The sequence below is a fragment of the Rissa tridactyla genome, chromosome 1 (assembly GCF_028500815.1).
Source record: "Rissa tridactyla isolate bRisTri1 chromosome 1, bRisTri1.patW.cur.20221130, whole genome shotgun sequence".
Classification (NCBI taxonomy): domain Eukaryota; kingdom Metazoa; phylum Chordata; class Aves; order Charadriiformes; family Laridae; genus Rissa; species Rissa tridactyla.
In genome coordinates, this window is record NC_071466.1 from 216,356,391 (window position 1) to 216,382,862 (window position 26,472).

The window sequence follows — 26,472 nt, forward strand, 5'->3', positions numbered from 1 at the left end:
AAATAAAAAATAGGAAACAGCTTTCTTCACCCGCAAGAGGATTAAAATACGCAATAGGACCAGCAAACTTCTTACCAGTGGATGAAACTCCACGTCAAACAACAGGAAATTACACCAAGCAGCGGTGAAATGATAGCAATCAAGCAGAGCTGGCTTGATGCACGGTCTGAGGCATCCTCCTTGGTGTAGCACTGCCTCCCACACAATCCCCACCCTGCAGCACAGCCAAAACCAACTACTCCAGGTGAAGCACTTGGAGATCAGAAAGGACCCATAGAATCATCTGGGCTGCGTGACCCAGGATTTTGAATATCAGACAGGAGCAACCCGTGCTGTTTTGAAGGGAGGTAGAAGCTACTTCTATTTGCTCCCCAGTCAGGTCTGAGTCTTCACGGCTGTAAGGATACAGCACTGGGCCCTCTGTAACCCACTTGATCACCAGCCAGGCTGCGTTAGCTAGAGTATATGATTGCTGTAGATGTATATCAGAGCTCACATAGCCAGAGAAAACTCTCACCTACCCACAAAACCCCAAGAGGATATAGACCCAGAGATCCCAGCATCAACCACAATAACCTGGGGCTGATCTGCAGCACATCTCCAGCCTGTGAGGCTTAATTAATCCAACAGCCACAGGTTAGTTCCTCCTTCATCAAGCTGGGCCCAGCTCCAGCTGAACTCAGACCTAGCCTTAATGGGGCTGATATCATGGTTTTCCCCCATGCAGACACAAAACTAACTTTAAGCCCATTTATTTCATTTTATTTCCCTGAGATTATTTACAGGAAGACACGTTCTTATAAGAAGGGCTTATAAGAAAGATGGGGACAGACTTTTTATCAGCATCTGTTGTGATAGGACAAGGGATAGTGGCTTTAAACTAAAAGAGGGAAGATTTAGACTAGAAATAAGGAAGAAATATTTTACGCTGAGTGTGGTGAAACACTGGCCCAGGTTGCCCAGAGAAGTGGGAGAGGGCCCATCCCTGGAAATGTTCCAGGTCAGGTTGGATGGGGCTCTGAGCAACCTGATCTAGGTGAAGATGCCCCTGCTCATGGCAGGGGGTGGGACTAGATGGCCTTTAAAGCTCCTTTCCAACCCAAACCATTCTATGATGATCCAAGCACCAGGGCAAGGCCGAAGTGCAAAATCAGCACTTTCTCTTACATGACACAGTTCAGATGAGATCTAGGACCACCACAGCACACCTTACCCTCTGAGACACGCAAACTGGTGCGTGAGGGCAGATGAGGCCACGGTGCTCACTCACACGCTGTTGCGTGGGTGCCGGAGAAGCAATCGCAGAGTTGTGGTTTGTGACGTGGACAACCATCCCCCAAGAATAGGAGCAAGGCCAGCCAGCCACGCACCACATGAAAACTATTTTCATTTAACACATTTGGGTTATTTCCTCTAGGGATCATCTGCAAAAAAAATGCCAGCAAGCGAAAACCTACATATAAACATCACCCGGCTTCTGTGCAGCTGTGGCTCTCAGCTACACACACGCCTTTGTAAAGACAGAAATACAGTCATCTTCTTCAGCAAAGAGAAACACGTAAGGAAGTTTGGATTTATGATGAAAGGGTCAGGAGTTGCAAGCACAGGTTTATTTTCAATTCCAGGCACTCCTAGCAGCAATATAAAGTAGCCACGTTAAACTCTCTGGAGCTTCCCTGCTCGGCAATTTCACGTTAACGACTTTCCAGAATGAAAGCGGAGGTGAGGACATGAATTCACTCTGCTTGCAACACTGCTGCCGCGCCAGCTGGGATACCGGGGAGGGGCAAAGGGAAGATCTAAAGAGGCAGGAATAGGATCAGCAATTCTTGCATCTCGCATTAGTTAAAATCTAACCCAGAAATCCACGGCACAGTCTGTAGGTATCTCAGAAGGGATGCGGTTGAGATGTTGGACCGGAGTCAATGAGTTTCTCATCCTGCTCCAGGTTCCCACCTGCAGAAGAGGGAATATTGTTCACCGTCCCTCTGCCCCAGGAAAGCTTCTAAACACAGGTTTATAAGGTGTTCTACATATCCAAAATATCTTCATGCGAGAATGATTGGCAGTTCCCAGGGCATAAATGCCCTCCCGAGTCCCACCAGCTGCCTCTCCATCTTGGGCTGATGTTCGGGGGGAACCAGCACGTGGGAGGCTGCAGTCTGCTCCTGCCGCCGGTCCCTGCACAGGCAACCAGGGGGCTCATCTGCAGCCGTGACACCGTGGCCAAGTGTCACATTCACCAGTGAAATAGGAAGGATGTGCAAAAGAATGGGCCTGATTTACAGGAGGATTCTGGCAGGCATTTGCCTTCTCCAGGATTAAGCCTATCAAATAAATAATTAGCACAACCAAGCCCTCCTGGAGAGGATGGTTTTACAAGGCTGGTGCTGGCTCAGTCCCCTAGGGATTTGCTGAGCCCCAAAAACCCCCAAACTCAGCAGAAGGGTTAGAGCTCTGATTACAACACCTCCTTCCCCGTCCTCATCTGATTCCCCACCAGAAGCGAGCACTTTGGCATTGCACAAAGGGCTGAAGCACCAGATATTAGGGAGCCAGTACAAACACTGCTCATAATAAACCACAATTGTCCCTTAAACATCTGCTTTAGCTATTTTGCTCTGAAACAGCCCCTGATAATCAACTACAGCCTAATCCATATTTTGGGAAAAGCTTCGATAAAGGATTAGCCATCCCTCGTTCCTCCTTGCTTTCGCTCCGGTGAAATCTTCCTCCTTAATCAAAGCACCAGGGCCTTTTTCCAGATATCTCAGCAGGCTCCAAAGCAATTCCACAGACTCACTGGGGAGAAAGGCTGTCCCAACGGCCAAGTCTCGCCTTTGATTTACAGCTAATACCTAACAGCCCTGTCTTCATACGGTGGCAGGTACTTGGCTTCTCGCTCTTGTTATCTCAGGCTTGGCTACGCCAGACAATGGAGGGAACGCATACATTACGGCTGTCTGTGCTGCCAGCAGGGCCAGGGAGCCAACAGCAATAAGAAATCAACAGTAATGTGCATTTGAGTCTTTGCAAGGAGATATCCAAGGTCTTTTCCATCACCTGACTGCAAGATCTTCTTTCCTTCCTGACTGCAAGGGCTCAGTGAGGCTGAGGGTGGACATGTATCCTACTCAACAGAATATTTAAAAATCAAGAGAGATGGAAGCCCTAGGAAAATCTGTCACCAGGAACTTCACGGTACCCAAAGAGATACAAGCTAGGAAATTTAGGGTCTAGATCACCTGGTGCAGGGGTGAACCATAAATCTTCACCCAGCAGAGCTGCAAATGATGGAAACCATCTGCCTGCAAACCACAGGTCTTTAAACTCCAGCGGCAGCAGTGTGGTACCCAAGGCTTGTGTTTCTCCTGTTTGCCTTTTCTCTTAATGGTATAAACATGGCCTTCACTGCCCAGTGAACTTCTGGTTAGATGCTGGTTTGCCCTACCCCTGGCATTAGTACCTTGCCTTCCTTAAGTTGGATTTGCTTTGCCTCTGAGTCTCTTCTGATGCCTCTGAGACCAGTGGACTTTGGTTCATCTGACTTTCTCCCTACTATCTGCGCTGTGAACTTTGGCAGAACCACCACCTTTCAGCCCGTTGGCTGTGTCTATCTATGAGGCCCTAGCCCAGGATGGAGACAGCCCCTCTGACTTTCACCTCCTGCCACATCATTCACATAATTTGATGCCTGTTGCTGCCCTCCCCATCACATGCATTCCTGACAGTGGGTCAGGAAAAGGCTGCAGGCTTGCCCAGTGAGCATCAACGGCTGTAGACCTTTGTCATCTGCAATTCAAAGCCACGGGGAAATTTTGCGGACAGAAAGATGGGAACCCTGGGCCACCAAGCAAAGATAGCATAGATCACCAACCAACCCACTCTTCAGCGGTTAGCCTGCAGTCTAATGACTTGCGAAAATATCCAGTACCGTTTCCCCAGGGTGCTCTGTGATATAATGGAAGCTGGATAAAGAGCCAGCATTTGGAAATACATTATAATTGCACACTGCTTTTCACTTGTGCAACCACAGCAATGGTTACCATGCAATTACATGTCACCATATACAAATGACAGTGCAGTTACAGTAACTTTACCAATTACAGGGAAATTGCACCCACTATGCTAAGAGGTGTTCAGTCAAACATAATTCGGGAACGCAGGAACAAAGGGGAAAGTTACTCAAATTGAGTAGATCTGGTACAGGCATTTGGTATTTAGGTCTCCAGTTTAAGCATCAGTTCAAGGACTGGTGTCAAGTTTCCAGAGTGCTGCAGAATCTTAATGTAGTACAGACTTTTTATGCCCACATTTACGTTCCTGCTGCACTGTGAGCATAAGGCTTCCCAACAGTCTACACCATGTACCTCCACGTCGTAAAATTTGCAATTTCCTGAAGAGGAGGCTGCCTTTCTTACAGAGACCAACAGGTTTCTTTAGTCTTCAGGCCTTTTGCTCAGCAGAGCTGGTTGATTATTAGTAAGAAGTAACTGTTGCTATAAATTTATCATCCTCTAGGTCCTGACTTTCTGAATGATTAGAATGCCATAAGATGCATACCATGTACATTGAGTAGTGAACCCCTAAAAATCTTCTAGACCCCAAGATTACAAAAATTTAAGCAATGCTGGCAGTGAGTTTGCGTTTCTTATTTCATGCGGCAGACCCTGGAGATGCAGACCCCAACTTTCAGGGTCTGCTGATTCTGTCTCACATCCACAGAGCAAATGCTTTTCAGCCCATGGTTTGTTCTCAAACACTTGTTCCCACTTTTGCTATGCACATTGCCTTAGTACTGGCATGGGATTGTCCAGCAGCAGCATTTCTGCTCTGGAAGCAGCACTGGGCTATCAGAGGGAAACAGTTCATCCCCCATGAAGGAAAGTCCAAGACTGACCATCCAGAGAAGCACACCATAGATATCAAGCGTGCAAAACCATCCTCAGCAAAACAATGTTCTTACTTCTTGGTCACTTGCATAGAAGACACTCCTACCATTAAGGTTAGATGAGGTTTTGAGCAACCTGGTCTAGTGGGAGGTGTCCCTGTCCATGGCAGGGGTGTTGGAACTAGATGATCTTTAAGGTCCCTTCAAACCTAAACCATTTTGTGATTCTGATTCTATGATCTAGCCTGAAACACCAGCAGGTTAATGAATCTGTGTCACTGGCAGATGGTGTACTGATCCCAGCTTCACTGCCTCCTTCAGCTCCCATGTCAACCTCACCTCCAAGCGCTTGCCAGGAGAAACAGTCATGCTATGTCAAGATAAACAGGGCAAGGTGCAGAACAGACTCAGATATCTGGCAATATTTTTGAGCAGGATATTTGCACTCTCCGTGTTTGGATATTGTAACTTAAGTGATATTTCTAGTGCCTTGGTTAGACCCCGAGAGTCCAATATAGGCAGTGAAGAAGGCCAGTACCTCCAGCAGCAATGCAGAGTGTCAGACTGAGGTAGTACAAACACTCCCATTTATGGAGGTCTTCATATCCCATATAGAATCATAGAATGGTTAGAGTTGGAAGGGTTCAACTGGTTGATCATCGGGTTCCAACTCCCCTGCCCTGCGCAGGGACACCTCCCACTAGACCAGGTTGCTCAAAGTCCCGTCCAACCTGGCTTTGAACACCTCCAGGGATGGGAAACACCATCACTGTGTCAGCCAAATCTCTCTTTTGCATATGTCTTTTCCAAGCCCTCAATAAGATTTACAGCATTACTATTCCAACTCTCAGCATTAGCACACCAAGCCATGCAGCTGGGGTGAAAATCAGATCCTCAAGGTGTGTGGTCACTGAGGTTCACCATCTCACAGATGGCAACTATACCTACAAATAAGGAGGATGGATGGGAGCTGAAGAGCAGCAAGCGTGACTGTAAGAAGGAAACTGAGTTCTTCTGCGGTCCCATAAACTTCCCCTTGCTGGATCAGAGGCTGGAGGATTGTATGGATGAAGCACTGAAGGATAAACAGAAGAATATGATCTCTGTGGCTCTCAGCTCAGTGCTTTCCATGAGCTTTAAAAAATTCACTTAAAATTTTTCACACCCCAAAAAAAGAGATTATTGAGTGTGGAGTTCTGCCTTTGAAACCGCCATGGTCTATTGGGTAAATAAGCATTTAGGGATTTTTCAAAAGTGAAGTATTGATCAAATAAGCTGCTAGAGCTCTTCTGTAAGAACATATTCCACCAGCAAAGCTGTGTTACGCACCTGAAACACAGTAGCACTGACTTCCCCTGATGCTGCTGTAGCTGAGATGGGGAGTAGGAGTCCCAGAAAGTGAAATTCTTAGGTGAAAAGGATTTTCTGTGTAGGCAGAAAGGCACCTTTGAGAGAAAGAGAAGCGCTCACTAGCTGCTGCATTTTATCCTAAAGGACACTGCAGTTCCATGATCAGCCAAAGGTTTTCTATACAAAAAATTCCTGGAAACAACTACTGCAGTGATGAGAGAGGTATAAGAAGAGACTGGAGCTCTATCCTGTGTCAGCTGTGTGCCGTAATCCTAAGCATCCTTGCCGTAACATGGGTTTCTCTCAGGCTTGTCCATCCAATAGAGACACCAAACAGAGACATGCCCTTCCCCAAGTTACTCATGCCCATCTTCACCCGATGGACGCAACATCCACGCTTGCAGGGCTCTTCTCTTGCTGACCTCTCCTCCCTTTCACGGAGAACGTGCCTGGCCCATTATCTCCAGTACTGGCTGGCAGCAGAATGGTTAAACCAGCATTTCTGGAGCATTTCTGGCAGCTGCCAGGAACCCCTCATTCCTATTCCAGTGACGCACACCAGCACCTTGCCGGATAGAGTCCAGCTGCCTCCCCTACGCCGGCACCACCAGAGATTCTCCACTGAATCACAATTACTATAATTATTATTTTGTTACACAGGCAAAATTATCATTTGGGCTGCAAAGTGCCACGCACACCAACAGCTCTATATAAATTAAACAACAACGCTGCTTTGCATGCAAGCATCACCTTCGCCCGGAGATCCCAGAGCCGCTTAAAAGCATTAATTAAGCCTCACCGCGGTCCTGCGAAGGTAAGCTAAGTGTTGTAATGAACGCCATGTATGTGCTGTTACTCTTCAGCAGGGGGAAACTGAGAGAGCTCGGCTGGCTACAGGAAGCCCTGACTTGCTCACCGAATGTCGGAGAGCCCTGCTGAGCTCCAGGGCTGCGCAGCTGTATCAGGGAGAACCGAGTTGCGTCCGGTCCTATCATCTCCCAGAAAATGAATTTAAAGAAGCCTGTCTATCAGTTTAAACAACAAACTGAAGCGCTCGAGCCCTGAAAAGAAATATCTTCCCACTCGCTGCCTCTATCCGTGCAGATCTCGGTACTTGAGGAATTCGGAGCACCCGTGTCAGCCGAGTATAAATTCGCTCAAGCCATTAAGCTCAAACTTCTCCTGCATCTGAGAGCGGGACGAGGCTGCAGCCGGCCCTCAGGAGCAGGGACACCATTACAATTACAGCCCTGTGTTTCTTGGCGCAGGATCCCGACCAATAGCCCCGACCCATTGATAAGTGCTGGGTCATTCCCTCATTAGGAGGAGTACATTTTTATTATTCCCTTCTGCACGCTCCCTCACTCTGCCTCTCCCACTCTCCCTGTGTGTCTAAACGCGCGCCTGGCTAATATCGCTTGTTTACAGGATAAATCAGCTGAACAAATCCTATTATATTTTGGAACACTGACAACGGCGGGGTAATGACATTGAAACAGGGAAAATGCGATGTTGTTCCTACTGATCTAATGTCACCCACATGCTCTATCAGCTACGCCAGCTCCAATACGGCATGCAGGGAACAGAGGTGTCTCTGTCTTTCTGCGGTGCCACCATTTAGTTGCATGCAGATCTGGGTTGTCTTGCCTTTCCTGCATTTCAAGTACTTCTTTAAATATTTGAAATATTATTAGAATCTGCAAGACAAAGCAGAAAACATCGGGGATGCAATGTTTACTAGCTCCTAAACTGAAGAAACTGAGGGGTGGCGGCACAGGGAAGATGTCAGGTATTGCGTAGTTCTCTGCAGGAGAAAGACGCAACAAAAGTCTGCATTTGAGCAAACCACATTCATCCACTTACTGACATTTATCTGTGCAACAAAATAAGAGTGAAGAGAAGGATGGTTCGGAGGTACATGTGTGCAGGACACCCAGGTCCACAGCTCTGTCCTGAACTTGGACATATCTACAGGCCCACGTTGGCTCTGCAAACACCATGTTCCATCCCAACGCTGTTCTCATGTTACCCAAAGACTGGGCCAGCGCTAATAAACTGCCTCTCACGCAAACATGCAGCAAAACCATATCCCACACCAGTACAGTCATGCAGATTCTAGACTGGGAGTGTCTGGGGCAGAAATACGGTCAGATGAGACTTGGGCATCTCTCTGTAGGGACATTGGCCTTTCTCATCTCCATCTTCAAACCAGCCAGTCTTCAGGATGGACACTTCCAGCATCTGAATTAATCCTACCCAGTATTACAGTGAGCCATGTTTCCATGCAATTTGGATAAATAGAGAAACATACTTAATTCGGGGGGGTTAAAAAAAAGTTCTACGTTGTGTGTGTGTGTGTGCTGGAATATAAAATAAATACAGACATGTGCATCAGATTGTTCCCAGAGGCTAAACATCTCCGCTGATTCTCCAAGTACTAAGACAGACCCTGCACTGTTTTTCACCCTGTCAGCTACACTTGCATCAGGCAAGCGAGAAAGGGTCTGTGCAGGGTTTGGCCCAGAAAGCAACGCTGAATCCAGCATCCCCTCGACCCCCTCCTCAACAGAACGGTTATTGTACAAACTCCCGCGCTCGGCTGCCCCCAGCCCGGAGATGCTTTAAATAGCATCAGGCTCACGAAGGGAGCTGGAGTCACTTTGCTTCTGGCTCTTCCAGGATGGCTGGGTTTTGTTTGCTGCTTTTTTTTTTTTTAAAAAAAAAAAAAAAAAAAAAAAAAAACAACCCACTGTTGCACAAGCATTCCCGTTGGCCTGCAAGGCGACCTCCTGGCGAGGCAATAAGAGGTCAGGTTTGCGAAGTAGCTGATCTCCTGGCGTGGAATTGAATGCGAGGAGATCATATGGAGCCCTCCAAAAATGCAAGGCTGAGCCACGGGCGACCGCAGGGCTCAACCACAGAAGAAAACAGCCTGGTTCGCTGGCAGGGGAAGCGGCAAAGATCAGTTCCCAGAAACAAATCTAATTGTTCGTGTGGCAAGCAGCGCTGGCAAATGGCCCAAGCAGTGATGGACAAGCTGGCACCTCGCTCACCTGCAGAAGCAGCTACTGGGGGACCACCAGGACCTGGGGCTGACGCTGAAAGACGCTGAGCTGCTCCGGCAGAACCAACGTGGTCCAGAGATGGGACCGATGGTGGAGGGAGGGTGCTGAGCCTGAAATATCTCAGACACAACAGCGAGTCAGCAGCCTTGGGCTCTGCTCCATCCTCAATGAACATCTTGTGTGAGCGGGGTCAACCAGACGCGAGGAGCCAGGAGAGAACAGCACTGGGCGCACGGGCTTGGCACCCGGCCACTTAAAGGCATAGGGTTTCCTCTTGCGTTTGGCTTGGGAAGTAAATAAATGGGTTTGAGAAGGAGGTTGTTACCAAAGCATGCTTTTTTTTCCCCCCCCCAGGACAAACAATGAGGACTTTGGAAGGAGAGGTTGCAGGGTGGGGGTGTGATAAGAAGGTAATTGATTACCGCCAGCATTATTTCTGCATGCACACTGATCTGGAAGTATCCTTTCAAGGACAGGTGTTTAATAATGAGGAACGTACTTAATACCTCAAATGCAATCATCCTCTCCATGCAATTAGGCCCTGGTTTACAGTCCTTGAGTGCAAGCTTCAGTTGATGTAGGTGTTTAAGAGTTTTTGGTTTTCTCTCCCCCAGGGCCTCCAAAGTCACTTTTTTTCCTGCCTGGAACGCAGAGCACTTTACAGAGGCAGGGAAGTGTCCTTATCCCTACTGGCTCAAAGCAGAGAGGTGGCACATGGGAGGAAGGACCGCTACCGAGGAAAAAGTGAAGATGAATCAAGGTGGTGCTTGAGAAGCCCCTGCAAATGAGCTGTCACCACCAAGTTAGCAGTGCATGCCCACCTGAATGGGCTTTTGAGGATGTCCAGAGGACTGGGATGTTGCCAGCATCTGTACCCAGGCTGAACTGAAAGCTCATGCAGGTGCTGGAGAAGTCCTGCAGTGCTCACCCATCACTGCTCAGCCATAGGCAAGTATGGAAAATCCAGGAGGGTCTTGTTCCTGCAACTCCATTAGACCCCAACCATCGTGTCCCTAGCTTGAACACTAGGCATGTTAATCAATGAATTAGTGCTAATTAGTTAATGAGCCCGCTGGTCACCTCACAGAGGAAGAGATGGGGAGACTTTCCTAATTCCATTTACAGAGGGGCCAGGACCTTGCTCGGAGCGGTGGAGATTTGAACTCAGCTGCTCTCCATTAGCCTGAGGAGCACGGCCCCAGACATCTCTGGTCACTTCCACCACTGACAATAATCATGAGAAATACCAGCCGCGTCCCTGGAGAGAGCTCCCTGCTCCGCTTTCGCCTGAGCTGCATCATGTAGCAAGATAATATGACATTTCTCTCTGATGAAGTGTCTTTCATCCCGGAGTACAGCCAGCTTTGCAGTGGAAAGGATGGTCAGGCCTGCTGGAGATGGAGAAATGAGGAGTGGGAAGGTGCATGGGGGAGATGTGCAAATCACAGAGCTCAGCTGCAGGAACCCTAAGCTAGCGCCCTGCCCCTTGTCCGTTATTGACTCCCTGGTTAAGCCCTCCATCCACTCCAGCTCCCAGCGTCAGCAAGAGGACGCTTGTCACCTCTTATCAAAGTTGCTGGGCTCAGCAAGTCCCTCCAACAACACGCTCCGCACATACGCACGCACACTCCCATCCAACACAAACTGATGTGACCAATTATACAAATAGAGATCTGGCAGTAATAAGCCTGTTTGCTCCGTCTCTGAGTCTCCAGTGAGCATTCCCAGAGAGGCATTACCGTATTTCTGAGGCTACTGCCTTTGCACAAACTGCACCGTGTCTTTTTTTTTTTCACTTTTTTTTTGTTCCTGCTCTTGCTTGCAGCTTCAGAGAAAGAAGAGGAAAGCACTTTTAAAAGTTGACCAAGAACTGACCTCAACCGACCATGAGCCCTTTGGATCAAAAACGTGAGCTTGTATAATTTGGAATAAAGACATGTACGCAAACCTCTTGTGCATGGTCTATCCAGTAGAGATGAACAAAAAGCTTTATTGTGCAAGCAGGAGTGGCATTGACCCTCGCAGAGATTTACTTAGGATAGCCCGACCGGCAAGCGGTGACACTACGAGGTCTAATGAAACCGATAGCTCATTCCTGTGACCGTGAGTCATTCCCCTGGGAAAGTGGCAGGCTCGCCTACTGGCCAAGCCAGCCAGGAGAAACAGGCAGGGGCTGAGTGTGCAAAATGTCAAAGCAGCAGTATCGCATGGACCTCCTTCCATGCATTCCTCTTTCCAAGGGCTAGGCAAAAGTTAACACTCCCTTTCATCCCAACCTTTCCCTTTTAAGGGAAAATGATGGGGCGAAATGACAGATAGAGATGACAATTCCTGCTTTTCAGTTCATAAAGTGATCTTTTTCCTCGAAATGCCCCTTCTTTCCAGCAGCTCCAGCCCATGCCCTCCTTTCTAAATGACCCTGTTTTTCTGTCCCCCATGCTAGAGAGGAACACAATAGCAAGGACGATATTCCCTGTTCCCACAACACTTGGGAACACTGGGCACAGCACTAAGATCCAGGAGTCTCTGAGCTGCAACCGTGCTGACAGCTATGTTTTACTGTGCCTTAGCCAACCCTCCTGTAAAATACGGGTAATGCTGTTCCTCATCTTGGTGTCCTAGAGGTGCTCCATCAGACCTGCGAACTATTAGCACCAGCGATGGCAAATACCAGCCCTGGGAGGAAGAGAAAAGTAATGAAATAGGCTGTTTATAGGAAAATCGTGGCCACTCCATCACCATCAGTGGCCTCACTAGGAGTCAAATCGACTGTCCCATAACATACACCAAGCCCTTCTGCCACCTGAGCTAGAAATGGCCCTTCCTAACCTGGTGGCACGGAGCAGAAGAAAGCCCGTGGATCAACCCCAAGGGCCAAGCAGCGTTCATCCTTGGGCGAGGTGCTCATGTTGCCAAAGCAGAACACCTGTGCACCCAACTGGCATCCAGACGTGCCTGAGAGCCATCCATGGAAGGACTGATCAGCAATATGCCCTTCACAACCTCCTCCTGCATTCAGCTAAACCCCATGAATACATCAGTCCTTGCTTGGTGGGCATCAAGCATCGAGGATGGTCAGGGGAGTAGGAGGGCAAAGTCCACCTGAGGAACAGATGTATGGAGGAGATGTAGGACTCTCAGGGATCTAGGCACTGTTAACTGCAAGGATGTTTTGGGGAGTTGCTGACTTAGGTGCGCCTTGAAGTAGCAGAAGCACAGGAAGCCTCTATAGCCAAGTCACTCATCAGACAATGACTCAGGTCCCAAACACCCACCTCACCTGCCCTCTCTTAGAAAAGTGTTGGAAAAATATTGCCCAGTTCTTTACACAAGGCCTTTTGTTGGCTGGTCAGCTTCGAAAACATTTCTTTTCTCCTCCAAGTGACAGCGCTGCCATGAAAAACAGGAAGAGATTGAATACAGTAATTTAAACAGTCAAACTCCATTTCCTGCCAAAAGGAAAAGAAAATACTGGCAAAAGGCAGAAGCCAGGCAATAGTTGGGGACAGACACTTTGATTATTTTGGACAGATATTTGCACTGTGTATCCGGTAAAAAGCTACAGCGATGGAGGTGACACCTTTTCATTTCAGGGACTGGAGTGTGTTAGGCTGCAGAGCAGCAGGTGATGCTGTGAGGCAGATCGGGCTGATGAGGGGACCAGGGTCTCCCAGGAAAGCAGCCCAGGGTCTCAACCAGCTCCTAAGCTGACAGCCGGGATCATGTGCCAACAACACACCATGCTTGGGACTCCATTGCGACCCAAGCTCCAGCAAGGATCCCCATTCCTCTTGCATCTCCCCAGCAGGCCCTGGCACCCTCCTGCTGCTTTGGGGTCGGTCTCCAATACCCTCCTCTTCTTCATCCATGCTTGTGTGTCTCACACAGTTCACCTGCTTGGTCCCCAAGGTAGAGGGGAAGGCTCCCCTGCCTCTGCTACTGAGCATCCCTGTAGTGCAATTGTCACTGGGCTTCAAAAGGCACCTATTGTTAATCCTATTCCATAATAATGAAAATCAACAAATCCCCAATGATCAAGTCCTGTACCGAAATAGCCCATTTAACATCTCCATCCTCCTCCCAAACTGCCTTTTTTTTTTTTTAAAGAAATTCAGCATTTCCCAACTGTACCAACAGTTAATTACAAACTTCACAAAACATATTTAAACCACGGCTTTCCTTATCCAACCTGAAGACTGTCTTCTGTTTTAAGAAGCCTATTTTTCCCCCGCAGAACAGTCCTTCCTTCTGCCATCACCCTGCACATCCATACAGCCTCGGTCCCTCTGCTCCGCACGTTGATGCGCCACGCTGCACCACAGAAGTGGTCGCGTTTTGGTGGCACACGAGGCTCTTGCTAAACAGCCAAAGGGAATGAAATCGCTCTCTGGGGCTGTATAAGTAGGAATGGCTTCGGTATCAGGAAAGGGGATTTAGATTAGACATGAGGGAAAGCTTCCTAGCAGCAAAGACAGATCATGTAGGGAGAGGGAGGAATCTCCATCGCTGGAGGTTAAGAACAGGTGAGACAAACATCTGTCAGAAATGTTATAAGTAGGGCAGAAGGGCAAATCAGATGACCTCATAAGACTCTATTTTTTTACCAGCCTCATTTTTCTCTGATTATATGAATTTCTAAGCATTTGGGGTCAAGTGTACGGTTTAAATATAAGCTATTATCCTGTATTTGCAGAGAGGAAAACCAGAGAGGTATTACCTGGAGCTGTTCATCACCTGAGTGAACGTCGCCAATTTGCAAATCAACTGCCCAGACATAAAAAATCCATCACTTTTCCCTGATTTATGCTGAAGAGTAATAGGACACCTGTAACACAGGGACAGGGGAGGAACGCACATTGATCTATTCATCCCCAGTCCTTTATATTTCCCATTCTGGAAATTCTTCTATCAAGCTGCTGAAATCTGCAGTATGTAATGCGTGGTTGGCACGAGGGAAGCACAGGCTCATTACACAGTTGTGTCTCAGTCCTTTGCCTTCACGTTGGGTTTGCAAATCAGATCAGGGCAAGTCTCCAGGAGATCTGGAGACCCAATGCCTCCCTCTGCATGTTGACCGGGAGACACAGCGCATCCAGCCCAGCTTCTTGCCAGGTCCTACCTGACCTTAGCTTTCCAAGCTCCAGCTGCACCAACAAAACTGCCTGACCAGAGAAGTTGAAGACTGTGCTCTGTACTACTCCATCCAAGCGCGCCATTCCCCCACATCCCTGCACTTATTATAGAATCATAGAATTGCCTAGGTTGGAAGGGACCTTTCAGATCATCGAATCCGACCATCAGCCTAACTCTGACAAAACCGCCACTAAACCATGTCGCTAAGCACCATGTCTACCCATCTTTTAAATACCTCCAGGGATGGCAATTCCACCACTTCTCTGGGCGTTATATTGCAGGTTAGGAAAGCTGTGCTGGGAATGGTCCCCAAGAGACCTCTCTTGCCCCGAAGTGTCCTTCAGCACGCATTATACCAAGGCAGGAAGAGGAGCATCCTAGCATGTGGATCCCCTTTGAGTCAGTTATCGCCGCCCTATTAGAAAAATATTTGTTACCAAAAGACAGACCTGACCACGCACCAAGATGAGAGAACAGTGCTATGAGCCCAGCTCCGTAATTCACAGTCCTACAGTTAATACCACAAAGAATCATAGAATCGTTAGGCTTGGAAGGGACCTTAAAGACCATCTAGTTCCAACCCCCCTGCCATGGGCAGGGACACCTCCCACTAGATCAGGTTGCTCAGAGCCCCATCCAGCCTGGCCTTAAAAACTTCCAGGGATGGGGCTTCCACCTCCTCTCTGGGCAACCTGTTCCAGTGTCCCACCACCCTCATGGTGAAGAACTTCTTCCTAATGCCCAGTCTGAATCGTCCCATCTCTAGTTTTAATCCATTCCCTCTAGTCCTACCATTACCCGACATCCTAAAAAGTCCCTCCCCAGCCTTCTTGTAGGCCCCCTTAAGATACTGGTAGGCCACTATAAGATCTCCTCGGAGCCTTCTTTTCTCCAGACTGAACAACCCCAACTCCCTTAGTCTGTCCTCATAGGAGAGGTGCTCCAGCCCGCTGATCATCCTTGTGGTCCTTCTCTGAAGGGCTGGAATATGTCTTCTAACAGTATTTCTAACAATGCCCCGTGAGGGTTTCCCACAGCTCATCTCTACCCATCTGCTCAATGCCACGCGCATCAGCCATATCTGTTCACATGCGGGATGTCGGCAGCAGAGCTGAAGTTCAGCCCCAGCCTTGATCACAGGCAGGTTAAGCCTCTATTTGCACCAGCAGAGAAATACATGACACCCACACAAAACCAGGGAAAGTCTCACCGATGGCTTTGTAATTGTTTTTAGAGCTGCTTCAAATACACGTGCTAAGAGGCAGAGCAGCAGTGCTGGGGGCTGGCTGTCAAGCAGGACATCAGGAAAGGAGACAAGGCCCTCGCAGACATATATCCAGGCTCCAAAATACTTCACCAACCATCAAATATTTTCCAAGCTTAGCGGCTGGACTCTGCAACCCTTACAGCAGCCAAGTCACTAATAACTCTTCCCTTGGGCAGCACAGCTGATCTCGGGCAGGGCTTGCCAGCAGCTCTAAGTAGACTCATTTAAGGAGAGGACAGCCCACTTAGTTACACTTTTAAGACTCCTATTTTTCCTTCAAGGATCTCCAGGCTCCCTCTCCAGCTGCGAAGAATTAGCATCTCTGATTCACAGTGAAGAAATGCAGTCACAAATATGCTCTAACAGTTTCTCCCTCTGTGGCACCCAGCCCCTGGCTCTTTGCCCTCTCCCCAGCCTCTGCAGTCCTGTCACTCTAAATTCCGGCTGATATATCAGTCTTCTTGGTCCGGGACTTACCCCAAGGGACACAAGAAACCTGTTGTTCTTTTAGTTCCTGTCTAAAGCCACCGAATCCAGGTGACTGACAGGTTTCAAACCTCCTGATTTGAGAGGTCCAGTATTGCAAGTGTTAGTGTGGAGCACAAGCGGTGCAGATTTGCAAATGCATGGAGAGGTTTAACAGCCCGGGAAAGTAACTCCAGTGGGAAGCTCCCAGCTTAAATCTAAAGGCAGCTCTTTGAATGTGCAGAGGCCTTGAGGCTAAACAAAAGAAAATCAAAGCCAGATTTGGGCACAGCCTTTCTCCCTGCGCAATACTCCGCAGGGAGCTTTGCAGGTCTGGGCAGAAGAGATCCCAACTCAAATGAAGGGCTTGTCCCTCCGCACGTTCAGTGTGGGAGTGTGAGAGCAGGGTAAGGTCAAGCAACGATGCTGAGGGCACTGGTGTAAAGGGGAACTGGGGAAGGGAAAGGTACGATCAGTCTCCCTGCAATGAAATTTCTGTCTGCATTCCTCTTGGTCCGTCCTTGTCCTGCAAAGGAACAACAGCAGGGATCCCCCGGCAAAGGGGGCGTGAATACAAAGGAAAGCTGGAGCAATCCCATAGCCCGAGCCCTGACTCTGCCTTGAGATTATGGGGCAGGCAAGCGCTCTGGTGTGCCTCCATATTCCCTTTGCTCAGACTTGAACTTGCCTCTCACTTGAAAGAGCTAATTAAGGAAGGAAATCAAAGCCCAGAGAGGCGGCTATTACAGCAGCCTGGGTGCAGTGCCGGCTGTAATGCTGATTTCTGTGCGTGGTATCAAAGCCAGCCGCACACTGGCGGGGCTGACGCAGATTTCTGCAATCACACCTTACTGAACCGACAGAATAAACTAAGACAATTTCTTAAGACCATCTGTAGGTCAGGTATACCGGCCTCTTCCCCAATCCTGCCCTTAAATCTTGCACCATTTAATCCTTGATCTGTAGCCAGGCCTTAATTTTTCAGCACAGAGACAGCACAGAGCTGGCTGGAAACTGGAAGACAAGGGACTTTGATGGTTAATGACCAGTGCTTCTCAGCCCTAGAAGAAACGAAGCCCTGGCTTCACAAAGCTCCCTGAACAAATCCTGCTCCAACTCCAGCTCAGGGAAATAAAATTACACCAGCAGAAACAGAAACCAGTCTTTGACATTATCTATGTCCTATTTTGGTTTAGGTTTGAGCCAAGACTGCGCAAGGAAGTGTGATTACACCCCTAATGAATTGCACAGTGAAGTAACAACAACAAGAGGCCAATTCCTCCTAAAGATTTCAAGGCCCCTTGGCTTAGTTCAGCAGCAAACATAACACGGCTGCGGAGTTCAGAAAGCGATACCTTCCTCGGCTCGTCCATGAGCAAACTGAGCCATGAACTGGTTAAATTAGGTGGTGTGGTTGGTTGGGTGCAGGCACAGACAGGACTGGGACGAGGCAGTCTCAGTTCCTTAGTCCCTGCTCTAATCGTTGACCAATGCTCTAACACCTATGAGCACATGAGGAGGTCAAGATTGGGTGCTTAGGAGTTTCACTTACCGCACTGCTACAGGGAATGTCCTTGACTTTGAGCCAGGCCAGATCTAACGTCCCTTCTCCCCTGTAGCAGGACTGCAGTCTGTCCTTGATGCGATCGTTGATCTTTTTCAGGACAAAGATGCAAAGAGCAGACTCATCCAAGGACTTCATCTTCCTTTTCTGCCCCTTCGAGAAGACTGTGAAGAGGATATCATCCTCAGGGCCAACACCCAAAGACCTTGCTAAGATGGCTCCAGCCTTAGACAAATAGGCTGCCTGGAGCAACCGGTACTCCACCCCGTTCTTCTCACAGCCAATGGGCACCTCAACATAGGAGTTAAAGGCTGTGTCCTCCTTACAAAGCCGGACCAGCTTGGAGGTATAAACCTGCTCCTTCGTGGTGGAGCCAGGTGGTGAGATCATCTCAGGCTGCAGAGTTAGGAAATAGACAAAGTTACCACTGCTGAAGCCATATATGTAGTAGATATCAAAGTCAGGGATGATGGTAAAGGTGTCTGAGGGGATCTTGATCATAGAGGCCACAAACTCGTCATGAAAGACATACGCAAACATCCCATCTGCCTCGGAGTTCTTGGTGAGCTTCCTGCTGGAAATAGTGGGGAAATACTCAGGTTTGCCATCCACGGCAGTGGCAATGAACAACTTGTCATCCATGTTGCTGTAAGAAACAATGACTCCAAAAACAGAGCCACTCTCATTCACCCCAGAGAGATAATGCTCCTTCTTGTGGAAGGGCTCGCCCAGCTTGAAGAGGTCATCCAGCCTCAAGAGCTTGCAGATGCCCTGGTAAAGACTCCCACAGGCTATCAATCGATTCTCCTTGTAGTCTATGAGGAGCATTTTGTTTATGTTGTTAGTGGGTGTCAAAGGTTCGTTGCAGGTTTGGACTATCCTGGGAGGATAACACTTGGGATTATCTTCATCAGGCCCAGTCTGGTGGGTCACCAGGACCTTCAGGTCACTGGAGAGTTTGTAGATCCTGTTGACAGCTCCCAAGTAAATGTGCCCAGTTCTTTCATCAACCACCAAGTGGTTGAAGTTCCCCTCTGCTTGGTCTCCAGTGAAAGTGATGAAGGACCTCTTTGGGTGGGGTGGCTGCTGCCTACCAAGAGGCGACACTGTGGTGGATAGTAGGAGGTGAGAAACCAGGCAAGTCCATTTCCACATGGCCGGTGACATGATTAGAAAGGTTTGTATTCCCAAGGGAACGAGGATTAAAAGCTGTAAGAGTCTTCAGAACACCAATTCCCTGGCAGATTTTGCCCTACAAGCAAAGAGAAAAGAAAACAAAAGTACATTACTATGGAGTATTCCTTCCTCCTCCTTCCTCCACAACCATGCCATCATCAGAGCGTACTTAATTGCTAATCCTCCCTTTCTCGTCTCTGAGCTCTCTGCTTAAAACCAGCACAAAGGGAGCCCTCCTGAAAGAAAAGATGCTGGTAGAAAGAGCAGAAATCACATAGCATAATAATAAATCAGCACCCTGTTACTCTCCAGTACACACACACACGCGCCCCACGGTGCAGCACAAAAAGCCAGAGCAATGCAGGAGGCTAATGGTAGAAACATCAAGCAATATTGCTGTTCGCGCTGCCAACTTTGACCCAATTGTGTATTTGCTATCTAAGAAGACAGGGCAGGAGAAGGATTATTATCCTGCTCTTCTGGATGAGAGACTGAAGCCTAGAGAAGGTCAGGGACCTGCCTACAGGGACAGGACCAGATGGATGCTGAGCTCTTTTGCAACCCTTGAAGTTTGCCAGGAAGAAGCCAGCTCTGGTCTGACATTAATATCCTTTCAGGGAGACCTCGGTCCAGAATGGGCCTGTTTGAACAGGCTCTCCATGGCTTCCAGATCAAAGCTGCCTCATGCCAGTCCAGCTTGGAATACAGACGCAGGAGTTGTGGTGTGCCAGCCTTCCCAGCCACATCTACAAATGGCATGCAGCCAAGCAGGGAGCAAACTGAGCACCATGTCTCCTCCCTCCCCTGGGCTCCCACCACAAGACCGCTCTCCACCCACTGTAGAGCCAAGAAAACATTGTCTAAAAGAGAGATGCAGTTCCCCAGGGCATCTCAGATGACTGGGAACGGGGCTGTCTAACTATTGGCAGTAATAAAGCCTAAAGGACCGTAAAGTAGGAAAACTAACTACAAGGGACCAGCTTGGTGACTTTCCAAAGAGAGGGAAGGGGGCTTCCTTGTACCACTCAATCTCTTAAAATCTCCCAGGTTTTAACCAGGGTGGTGGAAGCAGTACGGGGTTCAAACAGCTTCTGTAATGTGGTGAGCACATCACCAAGTCCCATCTTCATGCTGTGAAAAACGCATCTTCCTACTCAACACATCCATCTGCTCCCTGGTCCTCTGCCTTTTCATGGCTGCTTCTGTACCAAGAGTGGCTTTGGCCCCTTACGGCTCCACAGAGCATGTGGGAGATGGAGTCCTACCAGCTCAGGTCTCACCAGCCAAGCTCTTTGATGAGTGCTCGCTACACAACCCTTGTTGCCGGTGGCCGGGCTGAGGCACACATGTATTTCCTCCTTCCATCCCTCTTTAACACCCAGATCAGAATTTCACAAAACTGTTCTTGATTTTCTAAAGAACGCAAGCCAAAACCCAACTCCACTCCTGCAGGCCAGCGTCCTATTACCTCTCTCACAGAGTGACTTTGCTGAAATCAGGGGTGTAACTGGCTGAGCAAAGGTGATGACAGCCAGCCCCGCGCAAGCAGGAGGCAAGGGAAAAATCACTGTTTGCAGATCCCAGCAGGGAGGAAGATGTGGCAGTGACACAGCTCTGGATTTGCAGCTCTGCTAATGCCACTGGAACTGAAAAATTTACTTCAAGAAATAATAAACAGAATAAATCCTGTCTTCTTTTGACCTGTAGACTGATTAGATCTGATAGTGGAAAGGGTAAGTCTGGGCTTGCTGCAGAGCATCCACCGCTTTTATGCCACCCCAAATATTTCAAAATTCTCACAGTAGCCAGAATTTCAAAGCTGTTGCATGATCACCTTCACCTCCCGCTGCCCTCCCTGCCGCAGCAGCCGCAGGCGCTGGATAGATGACGGACAAAGGTCATTTCACATTTACTTTAGGCATGTTTACCCTGTTCTGCTTTGCCTTTCTGGTCAAGCAAATATTTAATAAAATCAAGCTTATACTGCAGAGTTTGCAAGACTGTCTTGCGAGCAGGAGAGGATTCGCTCTGCAGGGATACGCAGGCTGGTCACGTAGGCTTTTAATAACCTTTATTATGATAGATAGAGCAGCGATGGGATGAGCTCTCCCTGCACAACCATTCCTCTTTCAAAAGAGGCCATCCTTGAGAGAGCAGCAGAAGAGGGAAGCTGTCCCTGTTTGAGTCCTGTGTTCAGAAACATCACGTGGCGACCCTGAACACCGGCTCCCGTCACTTCTGAGTTATGATCCATATTTCTAACAGATGTTGGTTTGATCGGGCACTAGACAGATCTAGGAAGAAATTATTCTTTTCAAGTACTAAAAAGATATCTATTTTACTCCTATATTTTACTCTGTTTTGCTCCTCTTAGCCCTGCGGAGTCAGCACAGCTGCAGGACAGGGAAATGGGAACTGCCGTGACTCAGACACTGAAGAGGTAATGAACTGCCCCTCTTCTGCAACAGGAGCCCTCTGCCCAAAGGTCATCACAACACCCAAGAGCAGGGTTGCAACAGCAGGAGGAAATCTGCCCATTCAAATCAGTGGCCAACGCAACGTAAGAGGAGATATGCTCCAGACGTGAAATCTTTGAGGCCCAAGCAGGTGCGAATCGTGATTGACTTTGAGGTGAGACTGTCACTTGTAGAGGAAGGGGATGGCGAGGATGCAGCTTCGTTCTGTCTCCAGGACACAATCCCAAGACTCTACAATGTGTAACCCTATGGTAAATAGATGGGGCCTTGGACAAGAAAAGTTTGGATGCAAAAAAGCCTAAGAGGAAGAAACTTTCCTAAATTCTTTTAACTTAGCTGGTGGTTAATAAGCTGATGGTTGTTAATAGATGGGAAAGCTAGGGAATGCTGAATACATCCTCAAAACGCAGCAGGTTTCAAGGGGAAAAAGTCACGAAGAATGCACTGTGTCTGAGGAAATAGGAATAAATCAGGAATAAAGAGGACACAAAGGACTGGTCTGTCAATTGACAGGGAGGGAAGGACTTCGGAGGAAGCGTACAGGGAGAGGGGAATGAGAGATTTGATTGACAGTCTCACAGAATCCATGGTCACGTCCCTGTACTGGAGACTGGCACAAATCCACCCCACTGCAATGACAGCTCCTGAAAGGAACACGTCACTGGGTGCACATGGGAGATGACAGCAACCCCCCTTTGGCTCACATACACACAACCCTCCTGCCATCAAAGGCGGTAGACAAATTCACATCACCAGGTCCCTTGACACAGCCACACGTTGGCAGCAGGGACACTGCAAGATCAGTGGCAAGAGGAGTCACACGTGAGAGCCACGGAAGGAAACCTGCCCCGGGGTCCAGCTCCAGCCAGGGGCTCAGAGCAAAAGTACATGTTAAAATCCAGAACAGGACCAAAACATGCTGAAAAATAGCATCGGGAGAGGAAGAACATCCACCACCTCCTCCCGCAGAGCGGGTCTGACACCACTCCTGGGTCCTGGTGGCTGGCGGGATGGGTTCAGTGAGTCCTCCAGCAGGCAGCACCTGGCTAGGAGGAAGCCAACAGCACCCGGGACTCCTGGGCAATGCCAATGGCATGGGCTGGGTGGTTAACGAAGCCCAGCGTCAATCAGGCGGCACGCTCCTCTGTTTATTTTTGCTCCACTCAGGCACGGCTATTCACTTCCCGGGATGCGGGCGGCCGTGCGCAGATGCTGACGAGGCAGACACCCAGCGACGGAGCCAGCACGCAGCGATTCAGCCCCAAGTGCAGCTACACAATCCGTTTAATCTCAGCTAAAGACTTTTTTTTTTTTTCCCTGGTTTCCTTTAATAAACCCTGATTACCACGGATAGAATCTTTTCTTTGGGAGCCGACACGGAGAGAAAACTCATACAGAGACATTGTCAACAGCTTCCCCAACAAAAACCAGCTTCTAACTTCAGCTAAATCCTTTCTCCCCGAACTTACAACCTGTCCAACGCCTGACAGAAACTGAAGGCAAGTCTTCCTTTGAGGGCATCCCATGCCAGAGCATCTTTTCTTTGGAGCTCACCGCAAGGAACAGATCCCAGCGCAAGCAGCAGCTTGTCCCAAATAAAGAGATTAATTTCAGGAGTGGGTTGTTTGCAAAGCACTTAAGCTGAGGTGGGACAACACGGCCTTCCCTCGTCATGCAGATTACTCTATTCAGGCAGTCAGATGGTGCCCATCACCTTGTTACCCGCGCATCTGCCAGAAGCATATTAAGTGATGGGATTAACACTTGCTGGGAGTAAGACTTTTCTCCTTTTTTCCCAGATTCCCCCATGTGTTAAAACTGCATGTGGATGGTGTTTCTGCCTGGCTTTCAGACTTGGTTTCCTATCAGCAAAAGCAGGTCAGAGCTCTGCTCCTTTGTGCTTGGGAGGGAGGGCAGAGAGGTTTGTAATGGTTTCTCAGTTCCTCCAGGAATTTGCTACGGAGAGACTTGAATGAAAGAACACAAACGTTCAGTGCCACAGAAACAAGAATGGAGTTTTGAGGTCATGGAAATAACCTACAAATCCAGAGACCAGGATTAAACTCTCTTTTCTGGAGCAGACTCGCCTGAAAGTATTCTAAGGTTAAATCTATTAAAATTATTCCTTGTCACAGTAACTGGAGAAATGTAAACCCCCAAACAAACTATCATAGCAAGGTCACCCAAGAGCACACAAGGTCATTGATTTTAAGCAAACCATGTCACAACAGCACTTAACTTTGTTGATCCTACCTTGCGGAACATGTGTCTGAGACCATATAAGTACAAAGCACTGAGAAAAGTGAAAAGTTGCCAAAAGCCAGAGCATCGGCTTGACTTCTGTTTCAAAAGTCTCATTCTTGTCTCCCAACAAAGCCACCGTGCACTCCTGGGGCTCTGTTCTCACTACAAAACACATCTCTACCATGTTTTAGTGAGGTGCAACTCTCATGGGGTTGGTAATGCCAAGTTGGCCAAGAATTTAGAAGGCACTTCACAGGTCAGGAGACCCTGACCAGACTGTGGCTCTAGACACGGAGAGGAATAAGCACAGCCCCCGCCCCTAAAGGGATGATGAATATTGACAAGAAAATGTACTGGGTTTCATCCCAGCAGGTCTCCCCAGCTTGTATATCAAATACAGCATTTTAGGACAGCCTTGAGGAAAGCGGCGTTTCCTTCCTCAGAAGTCAAGCAAATTCCCTTCAAGGCTTCAGGGGCTCTGACGAGTACCCAAATGAAGTCTTTAAAATTTTCTGGACCTGATCCGCCGGGACCCCCAAAACACCATTTTGATCCTCAAACAGCAAGGAAGGGGCTCTGACCCCAGGTTTTTCCGTGAGTCAGCAGGCAGATATTTTCTTGCTGGCTGAGGCTGTATAGTACACTTTACGTTGCATTGAATGCCGGTGGGTGGATGCTTCCCCCTGCTTTGCAATCTTAGGAAGATCTGTGAGACACAAGTCCTCTCTCTCAGGCTGAAGCCTTGTAATTAGCACTGTATAAATCCACAAAGAGCCAAATCTCGTAAGACAGGCACCATACTTCAACTGTCTCCCCAAAGCCTGGCACAGAGAATAACTTCATATTCACGGTGACTTTGTGATCACTGGCTATTTCACTCTCTGGATCTACATCTAGGGGGATAAAATATAGGACTTAAAGGAAAAAACAGAACCTTTAGATCTTGATCTCCTGGTTGTTGGAGCACCAAGATCTGTATTTGGAGGTGGGGAAACCAAATGCAAAGAAGCCAGGAGAGAATCCCCAGTCTTCAAAGTCTGAGATTTCACTACATATTCAAAAGGCAGCTGGAACAGGGCAGCCTGAGAGACCCAGGGTAAAAGCAACAGGACTTGTAAAATCAGAGATGATACCAGGAGAGGCAATAAGGTTTGGAAATAAAGCTTCAGAGGGATGTAGAGCCGGTGGATTTGCTGCACAGGATCAGGCTATCTGCAAACCAGATGAGCTTCAGTTGCCAGTGACCAGTACTTGATGGTTCCGAGAGTATGGGAAGTTCTCCTAAACGAAGAGTGTATAACTGGCCAGCCCAATGTGATTAATGCAGAGGACAGCTGTGTACTCACAGAGATCTGGGCTCCTCTAGAGTAAGGACCATCCATTCCGCGGCTGTTCCGAACCTTACAGTCGGAAACAGGCTGAACACACAGAAGGAGTAGGCAAGTAAAGAAAATGCTGTTAATACTGGGAGGAAAGAGACAGATGATTTCTGTTCAGTGATGCAGGGATTGCAGCAGAGGCGAGAACGGAGTCTCCCTTTATGCTTTATTCAGCATAAAATTTCCTCCTTTCATTTATGGCAGGTATCCAAGCCGTTCTGGAGCAGCAACCACTAGCCATGGATGGGGCCAGTGAAAAGATCTGACACAGCAAATCCTTCATCTTCAGCTTCCTACGTGAGTGGCTGAAGAGAGCAGATGAGCGAGTACAGTCCTATAAAACAGGGGTGGCTGGACCATCTCAAATCTCAGCCAGATCTTGAGTCCAACACACACATTATCACTGATGGGAAGGAGCCGTGCTGACTGGCATTTGCTCTCCCAAACCTAAAGGAAAGCTTCAGTTTACTGCAACCATTAGCAATATTTTTAGAGCGACATCTGTACTGGAGATTATGGGAAAAAAAAAAATATTAGACATTTTCTTGTTTCATTTTCTCTACACTTACTAATTCTGAACAAACTCCTAAATGCTTCTGGGTGGGTCTTTATGCACCCATGAACTTCCCAGGCAGACACATGACATTTATTTTAGCACTCTGCCTTCTACGTGGCAGCTCTTCCAGCAACTGGCCTCTGCCTTTCAGCCCTTGAGCAGCTCAGATGAGGGACAGCCTTTGTCCATGTTTCTGTAGCACCTAGGGCAATTAGGTCACAATCAGGTTAGTTCATAACTTGCACGTGTTAGCTGAAGTAATCTATTTCTGCTGACTCCATGGGCTTGAAAAGAGATCTTTAAAAGATGTCAGGAGGCTGAAAAGTCTATGCTTAGAATCATAGAATCATAGAATGTGTTGGCTTGGAAAGGACCTTTAAAGGTCATCTAGTCCAACCTCCCTGCAGTGCGCAGGGACATCTTCAACTAGATCAGGCTGCTCAGAGCCTCATCAAGCCTGGCCTTGAATATCTCCAGGGATGCAGCCTCCACCACCTCTCTGGGCAACGTGTTCCAGTGTCTCACCACCCTCCTTGTAAAGAACTTCTTCTTCTTCTTCTTCCTAATGTCTACTTCTGCCCCAAAGTTCACCAGCCCTAAATTCCAGGCATCTTCTGCAGATATGAGACTGCTGTAGAGCACGACCTCTTCTTTACAAATGAAACAATACAGCACGAAATAGACATTTTTTGAACAACCCTAATCTACTTACTTGACTTTCCACTACAAATATAATAAAAACTGGATGAAAATTGTTTATAACTTTAAAGCATTCCGGCATAAAAGTACATTTTGTGAAATTCAAAACGAAACAGGGCTCAGTGCAGCTGCTGCGTTCAGACTGAAATTCCCCCTGGGAAAAAAACACCCAAGATGAGCCCAAATGAGAGACGTCCTCTTCAGAG

General features: G+C 48.2%; 1 protein-coding gene across 4 annotated transcripts in view; it reads right to left on the reverse strand.

The window, feature by feature from the left end:
- PLXNA4 (plexin A4) overlaps positions 1-26,472 on the reverse strand; it is a 477,975-nt gene that overhangs the window by 430,053 nt on the left and 21,450 nt on the right. For all 4 annotated transcript variants that reach the window (XM_054221427.1, XM_054221409.1, XM_054221417.1 and 1 more), the window contains exon 2: positions 17,724-18,987. In XM_054221427.1, the coding sequence (XP_054077402.1) occupies positions 17,724-18,902 (1,179 nt within the window). In that variant the 5' untranslated portion in view covers positions 18,903-18,987. The remainder of the gene's footprint in view (positions 1-17,723; positions 18,988-26,472) is intronic.